Source organism: Nycticebus coucang, chromosome 11 (assembly GCF_027406575.1).
Source record: "Nycticebus coucang isolate mNycCou1 chromosome 11, mNycCou1.pri, whole genome shotgun sequence".
NCBI classification, from domain to species: domain Eukaryota; kingdom Metazoa; phylum Chordata; class Mammalia; order Primates; family Lorisidae; genus Nycticebus; species Nycticebus coucang.
Genome location: NC_069790.1, coordinates 104,553,593 through 104,578,562, shown reverse-complemented (window position 1 = coordinate 104,578,562; position 24,970 = coordinate 104,553,593). Strand labels below are relative to the sequence as shown.

Below are 24,970 nucleotides of genomic sequence, written 5' to 3'. Positions count from 1 at the left end.
TTTGATTTTTTTCCTACGAAGACTCCTATTTGCCATGCAAGTAATTTCATTCCTACATAGCTATAGTCTTTAATTCCTACAAATACTTAATTTTTTTTCATACTATTAGGTACTAAGTCACTTCCGTTTAGCTAACTCTGAAATGTATCTCTAATTTTCATCTGACCAAATCAAATATCTTTTGCTGGCACACAAAGAAAATACATAATAGAATTTCTAAATGTCATCTCAGCAGCCTCATACCAAACAGTAATATCATTCCTCTAATCTTCAACAAATCAGTCAAAGTGATATGTTCATATCTTACACATTTTTTCCTGATCTCTCAAAATAAGCTCTTGACCTGTCATTTAACCCCATATGTAGAAGTTGATGATAAAGAATAGTCAATAAAATTATGCATATGTTTATATAATAATGCTTGAGAACATTTGAATATTTATGATCTTAACGTATGACTAATTCCAGTGAAGTCAGTACATTATGACAGAAAGCCAGATACTGAAAATATTGAGAATCTGCTATTTTTAAAGATTGGTCAAAGGTTTTTTGAAGATGGCAGAAGTTAATACCATTAGCAGTACAACCTTTAAATGGAAGCATTACTTTCTCACCAATATGATTCTTAAGGTAATATTTTAGGTGGCTGATATTTTGTTGCTACTGTTCTAAACGGTTATTTTGAATCAAGACGACACCCTTGGTAAAAGGCCTTTACCTGCAGAACATCTTGGATCTTCATCCACACATCTGCCATATCATATAATTTGACATCTTCCTGCTGAGTCAGTGGAGTCACAACCGTGTCCTGCAGGTATCCCAGGACCACAGAGTGTGCAGTGGCTACAGCATTAAACTTGTCAAACAATAACTCCAGCAGTTCTAGAAGCAACCTAAAAACAAAAACAAATAAATGAATGAATAAATACATAACATTTACACAAATACACGCGTACTTACAGGAAGATGGTTTACACTGGCCTGCAAGAAAAACATCAAACCAAGGCTAAGTAGCATACTACAATATCAATAGCACAAACGTCAGATTTCAACAGATTTTATTTCAGTTGTATGATCTACGCAACTTTTTAAAACTCATCTAACCTCAGCTTCCTCTTCTAAAAAATGGAAATGTAAGAATTTAAAAACCAATTGTAAAGTCCTTAAAGCAGCAATAGCAGTTCAATAAACATTTGTTTCTTTTTAACGTATTTCAGTGATTATAATACGACTTCTCTATATTCACATAGGCAGTTTCTCCAAGGAATTCAGGCCATTTTTTCAGACAATAGCTCAGATGTTACATAGAATATGCTATTCCCTAGCAGTAAATTGGACACTTCGGTAAGGATATTAATCCTTTTAGTCATGGAAAGCTATGCTTACTACCATTCAAATGTATGGCCTGTGCTGCCTGAAAAAAATACACACCTGCCAAGCAATCTGACTTTCACCACAGGGAGCAGCTTAGGCATCCACATTATCTCATTTATCATAGTGAGATATGCTGGACACATATTATTACATCAATTTTATGTACTCAAGGACACAGAATGAGGTTGTGCGGCAGCTGGGCCTAGAACAAAGTTGATTTCCATGTCAGCACATTTAGACCCCTACCTCTCACTATAGTTCTAGACTGTAGATGTCTGTTTAGAGATAGCTCAGAGCTTTATGTAATATATGCAAAGTAATTATATATGTAAGGCTCTACCACTGACCCTCACAGCTTCATGAATCACCTAAGCCTGGAATCTTTTCCTCCTTTGAACTTGTATACTATTTTATCCTGCTTTTAAGGAAGTTAAAACATGTGGCTCACATATGTGGCTCACGTTTATCTAAAAAGGGGTATTTTGCCTCCCTTCTCCATTATTAGTTTTTCAGGGTAGGCACTGCCTTATATAGCTCTGTGTACTTGGAAGCACTTAGAACAATGACCACCAAATATTTGCTGAATGAATTTAACATGTATACCATGAATAAATACAGAAAACCTTACAATGTGAGCTTTATTTTAGATTATGTGGCTCTCAAGGCATAGTTCTTAAAAAGATCAATAAACCAACCTGCAAAGTAGAAAAGAAAAGCAAAAGAGCCTGTCAGCAGTGCAAATTAACAAGACTTTATTGCCATAAATAAGAGGTTATAACTGTAATCTCATCAAAATGTACATATTATCTATTCCTATGGCTTCTTTACTGCCCAATTATTGTAATTAATGTGCCAATGTGACAGCCCATAACTTTCTTACAATAAAACCCTAATATCTATTTGACATTGTAATTTAGATGAGACAGAATCAATAGAATTTATGTAGTACTCACAGGCTAGAATACACATACGTAATCCAGAAATTACACACTGTATGTATAAATAGAAGCCATTCTAGCTTTTGACTGATGATTCTTTTTAATCTTTTAAAGGTCAATTCATATTTATACTCACATAACCTTAAATAATTTCCTTCTGATTTGTGCTACTGAAGAACTTAAGTATCAATGGAGAGAGGTGTAAAATATGGAAATATGTGTCTAAACATAAAAGCTGAAATGATTAATTCAGTATAGGGAAATGATCTGTATGAAACTGATATCTGGCATCACACAGACTAATAATTTAATCAGTAAATACTGAAGTGAAGGTTCTACTTTCCCTGTTAAATATTTATGGTAAGTATGTAAGACTATGGCTCCCAAATATGAATCCACAGCCATAATGTATTTTCAGTGGTAGATGGCAAAATAAAAAAAAATATGAATGATATATTGACTTTTTACAGAGGTAAATTTATTTCATTTTACAGTTTTTGTACTCCCTTGGTAGAATAAACCTCAGTTATTTTCAAAGGCAGTTATGGTGCCAAATACTTTTAATAGACCAAATTAAAACTTAACAATTCTATATTAGACCTCAGCATTTTCTGAAAAATATAATCCATGGCATTCAGAAGCCTGAGGCACAGTGGTGTTCGATGTCTAGGTTCTAGGTATAGGGTAGTGAACTAGCAACAAAGATTTAATGGAGAAGAAATGGCTACTCTGAGGGGTGCTATTTCTCATTATCTCCAGGACCAACCAGCCCCATGACTGCACAATCCATATGTCTGTCTGTCAAGGACAAGAGCTGGTCTGTAACCGAGGAGCAGGGCTCCATTTAGAAAAGAAACCCAGTGGAGAAATGAGGTGTAAGGTGAAATTCATAGTATCTATCAACATCGTGGATATAGCCTTTCCTTGACAAAATGTGACACACTGCCAGCTTCTGCTTCTCTTGGAGGTTCAAGGCTATCATAGCCACAAAACAGGCTACAAAGAGAGAAGAGTAATGTAATAGTAGCCAGGAAGAGACTAGCAGTGGGAGACTCTACTTGCAGGTGTACCTACTTTGAGCCCTCTACCCATTTCAAAGAGAAAGAAGTTCTCCATTTCCGTACCAAAGTACAATCATGCCATATGAATAAAACGTACAGCTATAACATCAAAATTAAAAACGTTTGTCCCTCAAATGATACTACCAAAAAGTGAAAAAGCAATTCACAAAATGGGAGAAAATATTTTTCTGGGGTAGTGGATGTAGTCTATATCTTATTTTAGGTGTTAATTGCATAGGGATGTAGAATGGTCAAAACTCACCAAAGTGAATGCTTAAGAGATGAGCATTTTATTGTATGAAATTATGTGTCTATAAAGATAAATATATCTATTGTGAAAAACAATACTAATTATAGAAAATCAGAAGTAAATAGATACAAAAACTTAAAAAAATATATATTGGCAAATCATAGATCTAATAAAAGACTGGCACAGGGGTCCTCAAACTACGGCCCACAGGCCACATGAGGTGGTGTGATTGTATTTGTTCCCGTTTTGTTTTTTTACTTCAAAATAAGATAGGTGCAGTGTGCATAGGAATTTGTTCATAGTTTTTTTTTTTTTAAAACAATAGTCCGGTCCTCCAACAGTCTGAGGGACAATGAACTGGCCCCCTGTTTAAAAAGTTTAAGGACCCCTGGCTAAAGAACTCTCACATTGATAATAAAAAAGGCAATTGGATTTTAAGAATGAACGAAGGATATGAACATACATTGATCCCAAGAAAATACATGAATGGCCAATAAGCAAACAAAAAGATGCTCATTATCATTAGCCATTAGAAAAATGCAAATCAGTACCACAGTGAGTTAGAACTTCAATCCACTGAAATGGGTATAATCAAAAAGATAAACAATGAAATGTGTTTAGTGAGGATGTAGAGAAATTGGAACTCTCATACAGTGCTGGTGAGAATATAATGTGGTACGGCCACTTCAGAAAACAGTTTGGTAGTCTGTTAGCAAATATAGTAGAGTTAACACGTGGACCTAGTTCACTTGGTTTTATTGTTTGTTTCTCCTTACATAAACAACGTATAAGAAATAAAAGATGTCCATTCTTTCCCAGCATTGACACTTTCTACACCTTTAATTATGAAAAATATTTCTCAACTTCTCCAAGCATCCCATCTGTTAAAGTATTAATTAATACCTGTTTTAGGAGCCTCAGAGAGCCGCTGGGAGGATCAAATTAGAAAACAGAACTAGCTGATGTAAATGCTGCAATACTAAAGAGAAGGGGGGATTCATGATTCCTTTCTGGTCTGGATTTCTCCCTTGAACAACACTGAAGACAATGATAACTGAGAGAGAGAGAATTTTAAAATTAAGTTCAAAATTTTGAAGGAGAGATGTTGGGTTTAGATCAGGAAGTCCACAGCCAACACACCAGGAAATGAAAGATGGTTAGAAAGTATCAAGAGAAGAAGGAAGCCAGGGAACATTCTAGAAGACAAAAGATAAGAGAATATCATCACAGTCAAAGACTAGACTGAGGTCAAACAAGGTAAAGAGAGAGAAATTTACAACTTACAGGCCACCAATGATGTTGGCAAAAAGGGTTTCATTAGAGCATAGAAGGGAACTCAGCAGGGGGATGAGCAGTGAGGGCTGATAAGCAAAAAGAAACCCAAGTCAAGCATACACTTCACAAAGGCCCACCTTAAAAAAGAGAAGATAACTCTGCTGCATCAAAGAATGACAGACCAGGAATCACTCAGATAAACTGGACATAAATCTGTGCTAGTCTGGCCCAATTGAATGCTACCAGAAATAAACTGAAATATGTTAAGATTCCTTTACGCTCTAACTGCCCACACAATACAGGACTGAGAAGTGTTTGCCTTGGGCTGCAAACACATTTGGGATGACCTAAACACATAAAATCATGCCCAACCCCACTCCCACCACAAAATATTAAATAAAAGTAGAAATATAACATTATGCTGCAATCGGCTCAGTTGCCAACACACTATCAGGAGCAAGATTTTCACCACTGATCTAAAGACACAAGAGAGACTGGCAAAATCATTACATTACTTGATGATTCCTTCAACAGAATCACATTAGTAAAGCCCTAAGGAGCTTAGAGATTTGAATTTCAATTAATTGTAATTTCTGTCCTTCACAAAAACATACACGCACTTACTCCTCTCACAGGTTATTTCTAAAGTCACAAAGTAATATGCAATAATACACATAACAGCATCACACTGCTAGCCCTGGGAGAGCAATGCAGGGTAAATGCCGGCATAAAGTGCTGGCTTTAAAGACTTCAATACCTGCTCTCTGCTAGATAGACGTGAGACCTTTAACACACGTCATGGGACTGCTCCAAAACTCAGGATCCTCAGTCACAGTTTCCTAACCATAAATTGATCCTGGGGATTATATGCAAATATGTGCATGAATGTACACACACAAAAAAGGAAATTGACAGTAACAATGGGTATCTATCTATCTATCTACAAAAGGGAGATGAGAGAGACTCCAGACACTCCCAAAGACCAGCTACATCGGTCTTTCACTCAGCTTGGTTAGTGAGGTCCTGCTTGTATTCTGTAAGATACACATTATTATTCTAACAAAAAATCCTCTTTGATTAAGTTAGTTCAATTTACATTTCTATCACTTGTGACCAAAAAGGGGCCTAATTCACAGAATGAGAGCCAATACCTTCATTCCTCTGTGATTCTATTACGATGAATGGAGAAAAGCCACAAAGTAAAGGTATAGCCTCCTGGGCAAGAAAGTGAGGGCAGAACTCCAATTTTATCCTTCTGTGTACCATAGGTCTCCCTGAACACCTGGCCCAAAGTTCAGAAGGCAGAAAACACTCAGCCTTGAGCAAATTGTGCAGGCAACAGAGTTCACAAATGAAAGAACAAGCAATGTAGGTCGGTAGTATCGGCAGAGGTCTAGGATTAAAGACACCAACCTGGGATCCTTCCTCCACACAGGGCACACAGCTAACGCTGTCAAAACGGAGGAGAACCCTAAGACAGTAAGACTGAAAAAAGATGACGACGAGGATAGTGATGACGGTGATGATGATGACAATGATGGTGGTGGTGATGACGGTGATGACATTGACAATGATGATGATAATCACAATGATGATTATGATAATGACAATGACGATGGCAACAAGGACCACCACAAGACAGCTGCACTAATAACAGCCAATCTCTACTACTACTCACAACATGCCAGGCACGGTGGTGTTAAGTGCTTTACTTGGCTTATCTCCTTTAATCCTCAGGATGACACTATGAGGAATGTATTAATTTTACCCCCATTTTATAAACAAGGAAAATGAAGCTGAAAGAAGAGAACAAGCGACACAATTTTGGAGAATGTTCCCTTTTAAGAAGTGTTAGAATAAAAGGAAACAATTTAAGAAGGGCCAAAGAGGTCCCAGTAGACTGCAATGCTAGGGAGACCAAGGCTAGAAAGAGTGCTGACAGAGCCGTCCACACTGCTCTGCTCTCTCACTGCAAACAGGTTTGCATCCCTGGCACTCCGTGAGAATATCTCTTGCAAAAGTACCAAATAATTTTTTTGCTCAATACAGCAGGCCCTCTTTAGTCATTAATCAGGGAACAGCAGCATTTGTTTCTATTGCCAGCCCACCCCTCCTAGAAACACTGTCTTCTACCAGCTCCACCACCTGAGGCTCTTCTGCTTTCCGTCCACCTCTGGGGTTGCTCCTCCTCGGGAACCTCTTCCTCAGGCTGTTCTATAAATGCTGTGAACTCTTCTCAAGTCTCAACAGTCTTTTCACCACCATGTCTTTAATTGTTGGTTAGTGATTTCCAAACACCTCTCCTGGGCCCCTGGTTCCCTTGAGCGGTAGACTCCAAACTTAACATGACTCAAATGGAACTCATCATACTCCTCCCCAAACCTACTTCTCCACAGTCCCTGTGTCAGTGAACGTGTCACTCACTTTCCCTCCTCCCTCATATGCAAGCAATCACCGAGTCCCTTTACTTCTGCCTCTTTTCTACCTCTCAGAGGAGCCAGCTTCACTCCAATGCCACTCTAACCTCGCTAATGCAGGCAGTATCAGCTCTTCCCAGGATTATCAAAGCAGCCCTCGAACTAACCTGCTTTCCTCCACCCCTTGCTCTTCCCCTCTACTATAAACTCACTGAGGATAACAGTTTCTGATTTATCACTGTATTCCAGTATTTGGCATAATTTTGATAGGTAACACAGCATAGGATAGGCAAGAAATAAGTATTTGTTGAACAAAGGAATGAAAAAATGAGCTCCAGGAGAATGAAAGAGATAGAGGCCTGATTACAGATAGTAAGCAGTGAGAAAATAAGTGCTATAGATTATAATCTCCTGATTGTAGAAGTCCACAATAAAAAATATTTCTCACAAAGCTATGCTCTCAAAAGAGCGACCTTATCAACATAGACATGAGAATGTGAAGAAATACAGTCACAAGGTGAAAGAGGTGCACATTCAGAGCTAACTTCAATGATACTGCAATAGATCAGGAGGCCACGAAGGTCTGCTTGAGGCCAGGAGTTCAAAACCAAGCTGGGAAACAGAGCAAGATCCCACTTCTATAAAAAAAAAAAAAAAAAATTAAATTAGCTGGGTGTGGTGGTACCATTAGTCCCAGCTACTCAGAAGGCTGAGGCAGGGGGATGGCTGGAGCCCAGGAGTCTGGGGCTGCAGTAGTGAGCCAAGTTGTACCACTGCAATGCAGCCTGGGCAACGAAGACAGATCTTGTCTCTAAAAAATAAACAAACAAATGAATAAATACTGCAATAGAATCTACTTTGCAAAAAAAACAAAACAAAAGTATCAAGATGAAGAAAGTATTTATTCTTTAAACACACATCCTATTACCTGACAGGTTTTTAAAACAGTCCTCTTACAGATATAAGTGAAATGTTACTTATCCAGATCCTCTACTAACTTGCTACCTGCAGCAATCCCCATATATCTCATCTTCAAGTGCCACCACAAAAAAAGGCAGAGGGCTAAGAAACAGCAAATGTTAAGGAACAGTCACAGCTGTGCAAGCCAAGAAGTTATCTGTGGTATAAAGCTACATCATCAAGCTGTGAAAAATGTTCAATATTTAAGGTGAGATAAGACTATCTGAATCTAAATTTAACATCCAGGGAACCTTGAATTAGTCATTTGGCTGGAAAACCCATGTCTGCAGCCAAGAAGCTGCCTTACTTGGTCACGAAGCAAAGATACACACCAGGTAGAATCAGCTCTGTTCTACTACTGATCTGCTGAGATCTTAATATCAGGGTTCTGTTTTCCCACTGATAGACCAAGGCAATAACCACAGAATGGTTATTTGCCCACCGCTCTGCTCTAAAAGGTAAGAAGGTAGTGAACTCAGAGTTTAGATCTCGTATGAAAAATTAAAAGAAACAGATTGAGTATATCAAAATGGCTTTAGTTTTACCTGCCTCCACCTCACACATTTTCTTAAGTGCAGCTGAGCTAGTATTTTTCATTTTAAATAGGATACAGATTCCATGTAATCTTCAAGGTTATCTAATACCTACTTTTAGGGAACAGAGAAAAGTTTTACCACTTATTAATAACAGTCTTCATGTAAAAAGAAGTTACTATTTGAAGAGTGCTGACTAATTCTCCATCTGCACTATGAAAAGAACAGGAAAAAATTATTAGTAATATAGAATGAAACACAGAAAAAATAACAAGAATACTGAGCTGGTTTCTGTTCTAGCTGCTTCCTTCCTTCCTGTCAAGTCACATTTCTGAATTCCGAAGAAATAACCTCAAACTTCTAATTCTGATATTAGTAATTGGTGTAATTTAGTGGTAAATGGGTGGCTAAAATTAGAAAATACGCCCAGGCCCTCTTTCTTTCAGTTGAAGTATCAACATCATTCTTTCAAAAACCTTTCCCTCATTCTAAAAGTAATATCTCATCATAGTAGCACACTGAAAAAATTATCTATAAATCCACTTTCCAGAAATCAAAAAAATTAAGATTTTAGGTGCACATTCTCAGTACTTTGTTGTCTATTATCAGTAGAAGAATGCACAAGGTCTCCAGAGTTAATTGTTTAGGTAACTAAATTTGACTCTCCAGTGAGCTAATTAGCATGCATTTATTCTGTGGCTGCTTATTACACCTCCTAACATGTCCAGCCAAATCTGACGCCTGCCACTGCTCACTAAGCAGGGTAGGGGCAGGAAAATGGATGTGTCAGTACAAACATTGCCCTTCCAAGGAAAGAGAAAATCAGGCCCGGGAACTGAGTTAGAACATTATCTTTACATAAGCCAGAAAGCAAACTTACCAAGTAGAAAGAGACCACTTCTAATCTTAATACTGCCACTGACAAACTGTCAAATTATTTATTTCAGCTTTTACATTTCTCTGGGTAAATCTGGAATTAATAACAAAGCCCCTGCCTGTGATAAGGCCGGTGGTGAGGCCCACTCGAGTGAGATACCAGATGGTGAAATGCAGACTGCTTTGCAAAGCATGAATGTTATAAAACTGCAAGCTCCATGATGTTTGTGACGTTAAAAAAGAGTGTTGTCAAACTCTAGCATGCATAAGAATCATCTAAAAAGCATACAGAACTCTGCGACTGTACCCAAAGAGTCCAATTTAATCACCCCCTCTATGGACCATTTGCCTTTCTAACTCTCATTGGTGCTGTGGTTCCTTAGACCCACTGTGAGTTGTGCTCAGACTTCTTTAAAAACAAAAAATTATTTCATCTTATTAAAAAAGTATCTTCTTTGCATCTTTTTCTTATTTATTTCCTCATTAAAATTCTTAGGTATTTGATATGTAGACAGCCCTAAATCAGGCTACAAACACAAAGTTTACCCCCTCTTCGTAGACACCAGAGCAAGAGGTTGGGCTAGGAGCTGGAGAAGCACAGCCTGAAATGCAAATGAAGGGGCTTTAATCATGTATGATGCCACCCCGACACGTCACCAAAAGAAGATTTGACACAAGTTTTTTTGTTGGTTTGTTTTGCAAGTGTCAGTTTGGACTTGGAGTACTTTTGTATCAGGTTAATAACAAGTACATGAAAATGACAAGACCTAATAAGGCAGCTCCCACCATCTGCCAAATAGAGAAAGAGCCTTTATACAGCACAATAGCTGACATCTAAATACAGTTAGAACAACCCATGAAATAGATTTTGTCTATTATTCCTTTAACTGGTGAGATTTCCAATTACAATCAGAGGACAATATAAATTCAGAAAGACAACTCTCCAACTTCACATTTACAAAAGTACTTTAAACATTATTGCCACTGCTACTTTACCTTATATTATGGAGCTATTATCAATTAATTTATTTAAGTCTTACTAGAAAGTATATAGACTTGGGACCTTCCATGGTAATGAGTTGTATGTTTTAGTTAACAATTGGAGTACTAAGTTCCATATGGAAAAGATTAATTCCTTTCATTTACTCTAAAAATACTTCAGTAAAGCTTCAGGGGATATGTCCTAGTTGAAGAATAGTGGAATTTCTTCTATATGTCCCTGGTTCATCCTATTCACCCCTTCAATATTTAATAGTTTGGTATATTTAAAGCATGTTCTCACTGATACATGTAATCAAAAGGAGAGATTTAATCAAACGGAATCATAATCACTGAAGTTAAATTTACTTGCTTCCCGCTTGCTTTGATTCAAATTAACTACTCATCTAAATTACATCGAGGTCCTCCTGATTCCAAGCATGTCCAGGTGCTACGCGCAGCGCTTGGGGATGGCTATAAGCCACAAGGACAAACACTTGACCTTGCTTCAAAGCTGCTCTTAACTGACTTTTCTGTAAAATAAAATGACCAATTCTTCCAAGTCCTACATTTCAGTTACTTAGGAGAGTAACTAATACAGAAGGAAGAGATGCACAGGAAAGGCTCCCTGTGTGAAAGAGAAATGCACGCCTGACTCCGGTCTCGGATCTAACAGAAATCACGAGCAATATTTCATTTCTTTCTCTTTCCATAAAAATGGTACTTGTACTATAAAACTAACCTTGGGACCTGAGATTTTAGACTTTATAACTGCAAAAAAAAGCACTTTATAGCAATGCTCTATTATGCCAGTATATCCTCATACTGAGTTCTGGACTCTAAATTTTAAAACATATATTAAAACTGTATTTTTTTCAAATTTTAGAGCAACACTTCAATGTATTTCTAAACACTACACCCTTTACAGACTGAGAAGTCAAGGAGGAGCTGAGTTTTAGGAATGAGACAAATATCAACCTTGAAATGAACCATGGCTATGAAGTAAACGATTCAGTGTTAGAATTATTCAGCAGTCATTGCAACGAACACTGATAATTAATTACCCAACAGATAACACATGTGGCAGAAACAAAAGGAGTGTACAATCCCTTAAAACAGTGTAGTAAGAGTCAGATCTGTTTAAAAGTAATATGGCCACATCTTCTGAATTCAAATGTATCAAAGATATAAACGTAAAGAATGAGACTATATAAGTACTAGAAAAATTTGGAAATTTTATTTATAATCTAAGAGTGGGGAAGATCTAAGTTTGACACAAAACCCAGAAGCTATACAAGAAAACATTGATAAATACAGCCTCATAAAAATTAAACAACTATCTACAGGCCTAGAAAGATCACAAAATCAAAACACAAAGAAACTTGGGTAAGGGGTTGCAAAATAAATCCCAAAGAACTAATTTCCTAAATATTTAAAGAGTGCCTGCAAATCAATTAAAAGGCAAACATACTGAAAAAATATCATTTGTTGAAAAGGAAATAAACATTTGAACATTGTCCTACAGAACATTTCAAACATTGAAAGAGTGAAGTAATAGGTAATGAACTACCTCGTACCCATCACCCTGCCTTAGTAAACAACATTTCATGGTTTATAACATCTATATCTTCACCCATTCTCAACTAAAATAATTTTGAAGCAATATATCCAGATATAATTCAGATATCTTTACAAGTTACTCTTATACAAATGAAAAGAAGTTTAACCTCACTCATAAGAAGAAAAAAGCAAGCTAAAACCACCTTGGATATATCATTTTCACCTCTCAGAGTGGCACAGATAAAAGAATTTGATAATACAATCTGTTGGCAAGGGAATATAGGAACTCTAAAATATTATCCATGGCATGAAAAACTGATACCATCTCTAAGAAAAGCACACTTGGCAATAATCAAAATTTAATCAACCACAGAGGTCAGCAAGTACTATGAAAATGGCATATCAAGAATCTGGCTATTTTCCTTCTCACATCTTAGACATCAATGTCATGTTAACTGAACAACTGAAAAAACAATTTGTAGGTGCTGTTACATGAATGGAGCTTGAAAGCTATAGCCAGTATAAAACAACAATAAAGGCTGCCCTACTTGATTTTTTAAAAAAAAGCTACCTCCTGAACCCCTCCTGCCCAAACTAGGTAAGGTCCCCATGGTTTATATGCTTTCGTGGTACACTCTGCTTATGTTCCATAGCAATTACCCATTTGTAATAGCATAGTTATCTGAAGGCTCTCTGATTAATGCCTTTCTGCTCCTGTAAATTCCATGAAGACAGAGACCATGTCTGATTTGTCAAGCATTTTAGCCCGATGTCTGGTCCATGGCAGATATTCAATACATACGGACTTCATTCTCACATTCAACAAATATTTATTATGGGTCAGGTGGGCACTGTACTAGATTCTGGAGATAAGATGCTCAACAAGGCAAGCTGGTTCTATCTTCTCTTCCATTGTAGGGGAAGTCAATAAATCAACAAATAACCAAACACACACACACAGGCACATATACCTACCTAACAAATGCAAACAATGTAACCTAAACATTTGTACCCTGATGTTAATCTGAAATTTGTTTAAAAAAGTGCTTTCAAGGAAACAAAAAAAGAAACTTAATGAACAGTCCAGTTAGCCTACAAACAGGTTATTATACTTTTCCATAAGAAAATTTAGTTTTGTAAACACTCATACCCCCACAGGCATTTTCATTTCTAATGATTTCTTCTGATTAAAATAATTTGAAAAACAAATTAATCTTTAACTAATTTATATTTCACTGTAACTTAATGTAAGTTATAAAGCAAAGGAGAAGAAAACTTACAACCATACTACCCAAACACAACTACTTTCTGAGGTCAATGACTGTCTCAAAATGATCTCCTAAAAGGAATAAAGTTCTCCTGGCAGCCAAAGCGTCAACTCAATCTTTTGTACCCTCTTTAAGAGTACATGTTCTAGCGAAGTGGAGCAGGCCTCCTGAATCTCTCCCTGCAATTAATTCTTGCCTTCACATTTAAAGAGACTTATTTTCAAACACATGGAGTATTGCCTCAAACTTGCCAGTCATTCTCTTTGTTCCACAGGCTTCTCTCTCCCATATTTTTGACAAGATATTGCACCTTGGAGATTTTTTTTCATCCATTTCTCCCTTATGCTTTTCCAATTTGTCAAATATTATAGAACTTCTTCCAGCTTCTTTGAAATAAAAATAATATGAAAATACTCAGGAGCTAGACTTTGGAAAAGAATCAACAATTAGGCAGCAGGAGTTGGAGAAATTGGTTCTGAAAAGCAGAGGCTGTAGGCCACATTCACCATCTGAAGCTGAAGATGCTGCTTGTCTTTCTGGGGAAATAATGGGTAGCAGGTGGCTCTGGTAAATTAGTAAGTCACGTGTTACCCTACTGTTTATCAAGTTGGCAATAATGGAAGTTGAATATTTTCCTTTTATAGAAAGTGGAGGCTTAAAGACACCAATAGATTATGAATTAATAGAAAAGACAAAATCTTTCTCCTATAAATAGACAACAGATAGTTTGTGAGATCAAAGATAAAACAAAATAAAATAATAATTGGGCCACCAAAGTAATTTTTAAAAACTGGCTGGGAAAGCATTCTGGCTCTGTAGGAATTGAAAGCAAGACAGAATTCACTAGCCTGGTTCCTTCTATACTTCTAGCAAAATAGCACACAACATTAATTCTCTTTACATAAAGATAAATGAAAACAGCCCTGCAATGTATCACAACCAGAATATATTTAATAAGATGATGTTGAACAATGAAACTTTTTAAGGAAAGTTACTGTACTGGTAGCTTGTCTTAGAGCAGCTAATGTTTTGGAACAGGCTATTTCTTTGGAGGATAAGGGAGAAAATATACAATACGCATGTTGGGAAGGGAAGATTCAGGGCTCTTTTTGCCTGTGCTCAAATTTTCTTTTAAAAAATAACAAATTCTTATACTTTCAGTCATAGGATTCCCTCGAGGGTACAAATAATAGTAATAATAATAATAATAATGTCGAGTATTGTGATTTTACTTCTCTCTGAAATAAATGCTGCTACTCCCTTCCTAAGGAAAGTTCAATGCACACAAAGCGCCATGCAAGCTTCAAGGGATAATTTGACAGTATCTTTTCTAAAAGTCCAATCATCTGGAAGCAGCAATGCTGATCATTTTTTAATGGTGGTGATTAATTCAAGAGAATTAGTTCTTGAAGAGTTTTAAGGCATTTGATAGTACACAACCCCTGGATACTAACTCAGAATTATCAGTCACGTGGAATGCCAGCTCAAGACTTTAAATCTTTGCTCCTCTAACACAGTGGCTTACCCCAATTATTTGCCCTCTCTGTACTATTATATCTCATAACAAAGGGTGTGGGCCCCGAACTTTGGATTTGTATGTTTTATAAAGTAGGATCATGTTATAGACATGAAACCAAGACAAATTGCTTGCTCACATATCCAATACACCCTACCTATAAAAGCTTTCTAAAATACAGGACAGACAAAAAAAAAAAAACCTTTGGGGGTTGGGAGGGGGCAGGGGAAGGAACCCTGCTGCTGACTCATTCCTTCTAGAGAAACATCTAGTATTTCCTGGGGCAGTGTGCTGAATTTCTGCTTCTAGGGCTCTAATTTCCACTCATAAATGCTGGAAGGCGCTTAGGCAAGGGAAAAGGAAGAGGCCAAAATCCTATGAAAGATGCAAGGCTTTTAAGGGTACTATAATGGGATCTTAGGCAAGGGAAAAGGAAGAGGCCAAAATCCTATGAAAGATGCAAGGCTTTTAAGGGTACTATAATGGGATCTGCAGAAAAGCTATTGATCTGTGCCCTTTTGTTTTACTTCCAATATATAATACAGTAATGTTATTTCCCTATGAAAGTTCAGGGTATTCATCTAGGGACTTTATAGCAACAAGGCAAATAGCAAACCAGAATTTTAGAGTATTTGTCAGTAAGGAGTTCAAAGGTCTTCCTGGAAATCCTAGTGCCAGGCAGAGAAAGAAGAAAAGCAAATTTCAAAGAATCAACCCCCAGCTTCTCTGGATCATGATGTGAGTGATCAAAGAACATGAAAGTTGAGGATGGTACCAATAATAAATAAACATGTGTATTCATACATGTACATGCCAGTATGTATGTATGCGTGTATATAACAGTACCTACTGGTGCTATGCTACTAAGCACCACAATCTTACCACCTCATCTAAAGCAAGCAACCCTGAAAGACAGGTGGGGGCTGGGAGCTCTCTAAAACCCAGGAAAGCTGCAACTCTGAAACAGTCTGTGGCAGGAGGATACAAGATAGTTTCGTTCACCAATCATAGTACTTATGAGTGAAGTTTATAAGGAAATTCATTTTTGAAGAATTTTAAACTATAATTAAAATAAATGTTATTTAGATATACAAAAGAATATAGAAATATAAATGTAATATATTAATTTTTCTGAAATATTTGAAGTCTAGGGAAATCTATACTAAATGAGCTATTATTTTTTCTCCTCAAATTTGTCATCTTTAAAAAAAAAGTTCAAGCCCTAAGTACACATATGTTGTTAAAGAAATTCTGTCTAAAGGAACTCAAACTAGACCTCCCATTTGATCCTGCAATCCCATTACTAGGAATCTACCCAGAAGGAAACAAAATCCTTTTACTATAAGGTAAAGGACACTTGCACTAAACTGTTTATCACAGCTCAATTTACAATTGCCAAAATGTGGAAAAAGCCTACATACCCACTAACTCAGGAATGGATTAACAAGCTGTGGTATACGTATGCCACAGAATACTATTGAGCCACTAAAACAGATGGAGACTTAACATCTTTTGTATTAACCTGGATGGAAATGGAACACATTATTCATAGTAAAACATCACAAGAATGGAGAAGCAAGAATCCTATGTACTCAATTCTGATAGGAGGACAATTAATGACCTAGTACATGGTGAAGGGGTGGGTGAAGGAAAGAGCAGAGAGAGAGAAGGAGGGAGGGGGTGGGGGGTAACAGTGTGTGACACACCTTTTGGGGGTGGGACACAAGGATAATAGTGACTTTACCTAACAAATGTAATCAATGTAACCTGGTTCTTTGTACCCTCAATGAATCCCCAACAATTAAAAAAAAAAAAATCTGTCTACAAGAGAATGATCCATTTTATACAGTCACTCCTCAGGCACTCATTTGAGCAAAAAAGGAGGTATGCCCTACTCTGCCTCTGTTTGCATACGAACTTGTCATTTCCATTGGCCATTTCCTCCTATGCCAAATTCTTGCATTGTACAAGTCCAATGTATTTGGGATTCGAGTAGTAGAAGCAGATTAGAAAGAGGAGGGAACAGAGACCCTTTCATAGTGAATCTCTGACTTTCTAGGCAAGCCCCAACTTCAAATATCTTATTCTACTGTTAAACAACATTAGTTTATTATGCCTTAAATTTTGTATTGCAAACATTATCTCCCAGTGTATGAGAGCCACAACTAGAATCTGAACAATTTCAGTGTTATTCTTATGAAATAATAAATATGAAACTGAAATCTTATTTGTTATTTTAAATAAATATAAAAATTCTTGAGGCTGATTTGCGTATTGGCAATTGTCACAACACACTGATGAAGGAGGCATGAGACCAAGGAAAGATCATAAATCTGAGAATCCCAAATGGACTTCCGTTCAACTTTAAGAGCAGGAACTTGTTCTATGAGCTTCAGCTGATACTTAATCTATAAGCTCCATTTCTCCCCACTATAACATGTGGATACTAATAACTAGCTCATAGACTCTTAGTAAGAATTAAATAATATATAGGGTGGACATAAAGTTCATGTGCAGTTTACTTTGTAAATACACTTTAAATTGCACATGAACTTGATTTCCACCTTGTATATAAATTGCCACTTATACTGCTTGGTACTCAATATACGTTCAATAACAGCTTTACTTTCAATTTATTCACTCAAACACAATGTATTTGAATATGGGCAACATTTAAAAGCATGCCCATATTTTTCATTCAATGTATATGAATATAGACAATATGGTTTAAAATTTCTCAATGACCTCAAAAACCAGAGAGCTGAATTATGCCTAGTCAAGCTGTTTTACCAATCTGAGCTTGTATGGGCTGTAGTATCTAAAGTTCACGAAAATAACATCAACAGAAGATAAGGGACTTATGCCTCACTCTAGAAAATGTACACTACATAGAATTATCAAAACCACAAGCCGCATCCCCTCCTACCTTGGCTGGTTCTCCACAGTGAGATTCTCACCCCTCTGATAGCCACTGTCTGCCACCTGGGTCGTAGACCGCTTCACAATTTGCTTTAACTCCTGCTCCAAGCGCTCTTTGATTGCCTTTACTGTCTCTGGGATCTTCTTCAGTTTGGCCAGCCCCTTGATAAGGATACCCATAAAAAGGGTGCTGTTCTCCTCTGGATCCAATTCTAAATCCTCCTTGACATCCTGCAGATTTATCTCCCTCACTGCAAAGTAAAATAATAATTAGAGAAATACATTCCACTATAAAATTCAAAAGTAAACAATCTAATAAATGAGATCACTGCTTTGATTAATCCCTTACAGGAGTTGTAGAAGTTTTCTTTTTTTCTTTTTTGAGTCAGAGTCTCATTATGTCATCCTTGGTAGAGGGCCATGGCGTCATAGCTCACAGCAACCTGAAACTCAAGCGCTCAAGCTATTCTCTTACCTTGGTCTCCTAAGCAGCTAGGACTACAGATGCCCGCCACAACTTCCAGCTATTTTTTTTTTTTTAGAGACAAAGTCTCACTCTGGCTCAGGCTGGTCTCGAACTTGTGATCTCAGGCAATCCACCCACCTTGGCCTCCCACAGTGCTGGGATTACAGGTGTGAGCCACTGTACCCAGGCCAAAGAAAATTTTTGAATAAAATTATTTTTGTATAACTGTCCAAGAGTCACAAAATAACATTTATATTCTTCGAATCATTCCCATCAGTTAATAAGAGGTAGAAGCAATTAAAAATTAGCATGTAGACTGGGTGCAGTGGCTCATGCCTATAATCCTAGAACTTTGGGAGGCCGAGGCAGGTGGATTGCTTGAGCTCAGGAGTTCAAGACCAGCCTGACCAAGAGCGAGACCCTGTCTATAAAAAATAGCCAGGCATTATGGTGGGCACCTGTAGTCCCAGGTAGACGCAAGAGGATCACTTAAACCCAAGAGTTTAAGGTTGCTGTGAACTATGACCCCACAGCATGGGCCTGTTACCTAGGGCAACAGAATGAGACTCTGTCTTTAAAAAAAGAAAAAAATTAGCATGTAAATATCCATGGGAAGTTTCCACACACTACTACTTCTGCCATGAGTCCGTTGGTTTCCGACATTTTTTAAAGCACTCACTGTTTATAAAATGCCATATGTGGTGCTGCAGGAGAATTCTAAAGAGTCATTTCTTAGCCTCAAGTTCCTATGTATTAATTAGAAGTGATAAGCAGCTGGAGAAAAAGACATTATAAATATAGGTTGGGGGACAACAGCAAATAACAAATTTAAAAAGAAACCATGAAAAATAAAGAAAAAATAATATGCACGAGAAAGACAAGACTTTGAGGAAATACAGTGAAGAAATATCTCATAAATACAAATGAACTGCCTTTTCTTTAAATATATGTCTGATACAACAACATTATCTGAGCCAGATCCTGCTAGTAATCACTGACAGTTTTCTGAGAAGTGATGTTATACCTCAAAACACTCTGTAGATCTTTAGACAACAGCTTTCATCCAAACCATTTGTAAATAGAAGAAATTGCCTAAAATAGTGGTTCTTATGTCCCATGGAGTATTGGGGAAAAAGAGAAGCTGGTGATGTTGAGGTCTTTGTTATCTACTAAAAACCACGGGCCATTCCCGTGAAATATTGCCTATATGCACGAAACTTCACATAGGAATTCAGAGTTCACAATTGCCAAAAGAATAGCAAGTTACAAACCTTTAATGTAAAAATAATATTCTCATGTTACAAATGGCTGGATTAAGCCATACAAAAGGAAAAGAAGTATAAGGCTGAAGATGGAGCCTAATAGTCAAAAGTCTCACCATTCTCCCCTGTCTGTCTCTATCCCTCAAACAAATAGAAGGTTTTAAATATGTGATATCCTGAAAGAATGGGCATATTCTTTGTTTGCAGATTTCAGCTCAACTAGACTGCAAGCCATTCTAGGTTGTTTACCCCTGAAATGGTATTAAAATCTACTCTTTGGAGCAGAAAGAGGGATGGAGGGAGGGGGGTGGGGCCTTGGTGTGTGTCACACTTTATGGGGGCAAGACATGATTGCAAGAGGGACTTTACCTAACAATTGTAATCAGTGTAACTGGCTTATTGTACCCTCAATGAATCCCCAACAATAAAAAAAAAAAAAAAATCTACTCTTTGGAAGAATAAAAATATCCCAGTATATGGAGCAAATTAATGTATCCACTACATGAAGTCTCTAAAACCTCTACTTCCGATGACATGGCATCCTCTGTAGGCTATTCTCCTCAGTTTTTTTTTAGGGGGTCTCCCAATTTATAAAATGCACTTCAGTAGTTCTTCAGTAGGGTAGATAGCAGAATAGGAAGTACCAGGAATGTCTATCCCCACCTAGACAACAATGGCACAGGCCGAATCTGTCTGATGTAAATAATGTGGATCTCTGGAATCAATTGAAAGCTTACAATTTTCCACAAAGGCTTAAATGATAAATTGCGTTAATGTTGGTCATTAGCTCTTAGCACAACAGCAGCTACCCATCCACCCACCAAGCCCCCTGGCAGGCATTACTGTACCTGTTTCTGGAGCAGCTTGCACACAACTGGCCAGAGTCAGAGTGAGCAAAAAGGATACTGCTCTGTAAATACCAGGATCTACACTCCACTCACAGATTGCTTCCTCTAATCACAGAGGTACAAAGAGGTTGGTGACCATTGTTATTGCTCCTCTTCCAAATTTTCAAGCTCCTCCCCCTTTTGCTGAGTAAATCACTTTGCTTTCATTTTTCTCTTTCTCTCCTTTTGTGAACCAGACATTAAAGACAAGGACATTCAAAAACAAGGTTGTGTACAGGAAAAATAAAAAAACGACTGCACCAGCTAAAGGCATAGTCTTAGAAAAGACCTGAAAATTCCTTAATTCCTTAACACCCAGGCCAATCCTTAGGACAGAGACTACTTATGGCAATCAAAACACAAACCACAAAAACAAAAAATAATAACTGATCCTTAGGGCAGAGACTACCAAGAACAATCAAAACCAAACAAAGTCCAATAACAACATCAAAAAACAGTAAACCAGGGCAGCACCTGTGGCTCAAAGGAGTAGGGTGCTGGCCCCATATGCTGGAGGTCGCAGGTTCAAACCCAGCCCTGGCCAGAAACTGCAAAAAATAAATAAATAAATAAATAAACAAACAAACAGTAAACCCTGGGAAAGGAAGAAAATCTAATTTCCAGAATCACCATGTTGTTAGATTCTTTTCCACAAAAAAAAAAAAAAAAAGAATAGAAAAAAATTACAAGGCATCCAAAGAACAATGAAAATATGGCCCATTCAAAGGAAAAATAAATAAATCAACACAAATTTTCCCTAAAAAAACTTGATAGGTCTACTTAAAAAAAAAACAAACAACTTTTTAAGTAACTGTTTTAAAGCTGTTCAAAGAACTAAAAGAAACTGTGGAGAAAGTCAAGAAAATGAAATATAAACAAAATGGCAACATCAATAAGGGATTAGAAAAACTAAAAGGAAGCCAAAAGGAAATTCTGGAGTTGAAAAAGTATAATACTAGAATGGTAAATTCACTAGAGGAATTCAAAGGGAGATTTGAGAGGCAGAATTTTGAAATCAGCCAAAATTAGAAGCTAGGATAATGGAAATTATCAAGTCTCAAGAACAGAAAAATAAAAAATTCAGAAAAGGGAACAAAGCCTATAGGACCTATATGACATGATTAAATGGACCAAATTATACATTATAGGAGATCCAGAAAAAAAAAAAAAAACAGAGAGAGAGAGAGAAGGAGAAGAGGGCAGAGTGAATATTTAAAGAAATACTTACAGAGAACTCAAACGCATCAGCAAGAAAAAAACAAGGGATCCCATCGCAGGCTGGGCAAGGGATTTGAAGAGAAACTTCTCTGAAGAAGACAGGCGCACGGCCTTCAGACATATGAAAAAATGCTCATCATCTTTAATCATCAGAGAAATGCAAATCAAAACTACCTTGAGATATCATCTAACTCCAATGAGACTAGCCTATATCACAAAATCTCAAGACCAGAGATGTTGGCGTGGTTGTGGAGAAAAGGGAATACTTCTGCACTGCTGGTGGGAATGCAAATTAATACATTCCTTTTGGAAAGATATATGGAGAACACTCAGAGATCTAAAAATAGATCTGCCATTCAATCCTGTAATTCCTCTGCTGGGCATATACCCAGAAGACCAAAAATCACAACATAACAAAGATATTTGTACCAGAATGTTTATTGCAGCCCAATTCATAATAGCTAAGTCATGGAAAAAGCCCAAGTGCCCATTGATCCACGAATGGATTAATAAATTGTGGTGTATGTATACCATGGAATACTATGCAGCCTTAAAGAAAAATGGAGACTTTACCTCTTTCATGTTTACATGGATGGAGCTGGAACATATTCTTCTTAGTAAAGTATCTCAAGAATGGAAGAAAAAGTACCCAATGTACACAGCCCTACTATGAAACTAATTTGGGGCTCTCACATGAAAGCTATAACCCAGTTACAACTTAACAATAGGGGGAAGTGGGAAAGGGGGGGTGGGTAGAGGGAGGGGGATCGGTGGGATCACACCTGTGGTGCATCTTACAGGGGTATTTGCGAAACTTGGTAGATGTAGAATGTAAAGGTTTTGGCACAGTAACTGAGATAACGCCGGAAAGGCGTTTGCATGATTGCATTAATGTACACAGCTATGATTTAATAAATAAATAAATAAGACAGAAATAGCCAAAGACTTCTCAAATTTGATGAAGGACATGAATATAACATCTAACTAGAACAAACTTCAACTAAGAGGAACTCAAAGAAATTTACACCAAGACACAGAATAATCATATGTTTAAGACACAGAGAAAATCCTGAAAGCAGTAAGAACTGTAACTCATCACATACAGGGATCCTCAATAAGATTACTCATAGATTTCCCATTAGAAGACAGTGGACTAATTCAACATCCAAAAGAAAAAAAAAAAGGTATTATTCAAGATCTTCCATCCAGAAAAACTGTCCCTCAAAAGGGAGGGAAAAATTAAGACATTCTCACAGATAAACAGAGCTAAGGGGGTTCATTACTACCACCCCTTCCCTGAAAGAAATGCTCAAGAAAGTCCTCCAGGTTAAAATGAAAGGACCCCAGAGAATTACTAAAAGCTATGTGAAGAAATAAAGATGTCAATAAATGTAAATTCCTAGGCAATTATAAAAGCCAGTAGTACTATAATGATGGTTTGTAACAGTACTTTTTGTTTTCTACATGATTTGAACACAAATGTAATCTTCATGGTAACCACTAACAATATTGCTATAGTAAGTATACCAACAGGAAACAAGAAGGAATTTAAATGTTTCACTAAATAAAATCAACTAAACACAAAATAATACAGTAATGCAGCATAGGAGGGAAAAAACACCTGTAAGGTACATAGAAGACAAATAGCAAAATGAAAGAAGTCTCTCTTTATCAGTAATTACTTTAAATGTAAATGGATCAAACTTTCCAATCAAAAGACAGATTAAAAAATCATAATCCCATTATATGCTATCTACAAAGGCACAACTAGACTTAAAGTTGAAGTCTGGAAAGAGATATTCCATGCAAACAGTAGGAAAAAAGAGAGCAGGAGAGGCAATACAAATATCAGACAAAATAGACTTTAAATCAAAAAGGTTACAAGTGACAAAGAAGAACATTATATATTAATAAAAGGCTCAAAATACCAAAAAGATATAGTAACTATAAAAACTCAACATACCTAATTATAGACTATCAAAATATATAAAGCAAAACCTGACACAACTGAAGGGAGAAATAGTTCTCCAATACCCCAATTTCAATAACGGTCAGAACAACAAAACAGAAAATAAGTAAGGAAACAGTAAACCAACTAGATCCTCAGACATAGACAGAACACTCTACCCACTCTACACACTCTTTTCAAGTGTACACAGGACATTTTCCAGGACAGACCATGTTATCTCATAACATGGCATAGGTTAAAACAGATATCACACAAAGCATCTTCTGTAACCAAATGTGGACAAAGACATTAATTCCAGAAATAAAACCAGAAAACTTACAAATTTTGTAGAAATTAAAACACCCTTTAAAAACCAATGGATCAAAGAAGAAATCACAAAGGAAATGAAAAAATTACTTAGAGACAAATGAAAATGAAAACACAGCATAGCAAAACTTACGAGATGTGGCAGAAGCATTGATAAGGGAGAAATTTATAGTCATAAATGCTATGTTAAAAAAACAAAAAGATCACAAACAACAACCTAATATTTATTACTTAAGGAACTAGAAAACAAAGAACAAACTAAAATCCGAAGATAGCAGAATAAAGGAAATAAAGATTAGAATGGAGATAAACAAAATAGAGAATAAAAAAGTACTGAGACTCAATGAAACCAAAGTGGGTTCCTGAAAACAAGAAAAACTCTACCAAGAAAATATAGTGCAAAAGCTTTATGATATTACATTTGACAGTAACTTCTTAGACATGATACCAAATGCATAGGCAATAAAAGAGAAAATAAACAAGTTGGACTACCTGAAGGTTAACAAAAATTGTGCACCAAAAGACACTATCAACAGAGGAAAAAGGAAGCCCACAGAATGGGAGAAAACATTTGCAAATCACGTATCTAATAAGGAATTACTACTCAACATATGTAAAGAAATCCCTAAATTCAACAACATAAAAATACTATTCAAAAATGAGCGAAATACTTAAATGGATATTTCTCCAAAGAAGAAATACAAATGGCCAATAAGTGCATGAAAAAAATGCTTAACATCACTAATCATTAAGAAAACACAAATCAAAACTATGAGATACCACCTTACACCCATTAGGATGGCTACCACCATAAAATCAGAAAATAGCATGTGTTAACAAGGATGTAGAGAAACTGATTGTGCACTGTTGGTGAGAATGTAACATGATATATTAATGAAAAATTTTAAATAGAATTACATATACACAGCAATACTAC

At 36.7% G+C, this 24,970-nt stretch overlaps 1 protein-coding gene across 2 annotated transcripts in view; it reads right to left on the bottom strand.

Moving 5' to 3' along the window:
- Nucleotides 1-24,970, bottom strand: part of EXOC4 (exocyst complex component 4) — an 849,353-nt gene that overhangs the window by 729,953 nt on the left and 94,430 nt on the right. For both annotated transcript variants that reach the window (XM_053608803.1, XM_053608804.1), the window contains exons 6-7: nucleotides 17,933-18,176; nucleotides 719-893 (exon numbers count right to left, since the gene is read on the bottom strand). In XM_053608803.1, the coding sequence (XP_053464778.1) occupies nucleotides 719-893; nucleotides 17,933-18,176 (419 nt within the window). The remainder of the gene's footprint in view (nucleotides 1-718; nucleotides 894-17,932; nucleotides 18,177-24,970) is intronic.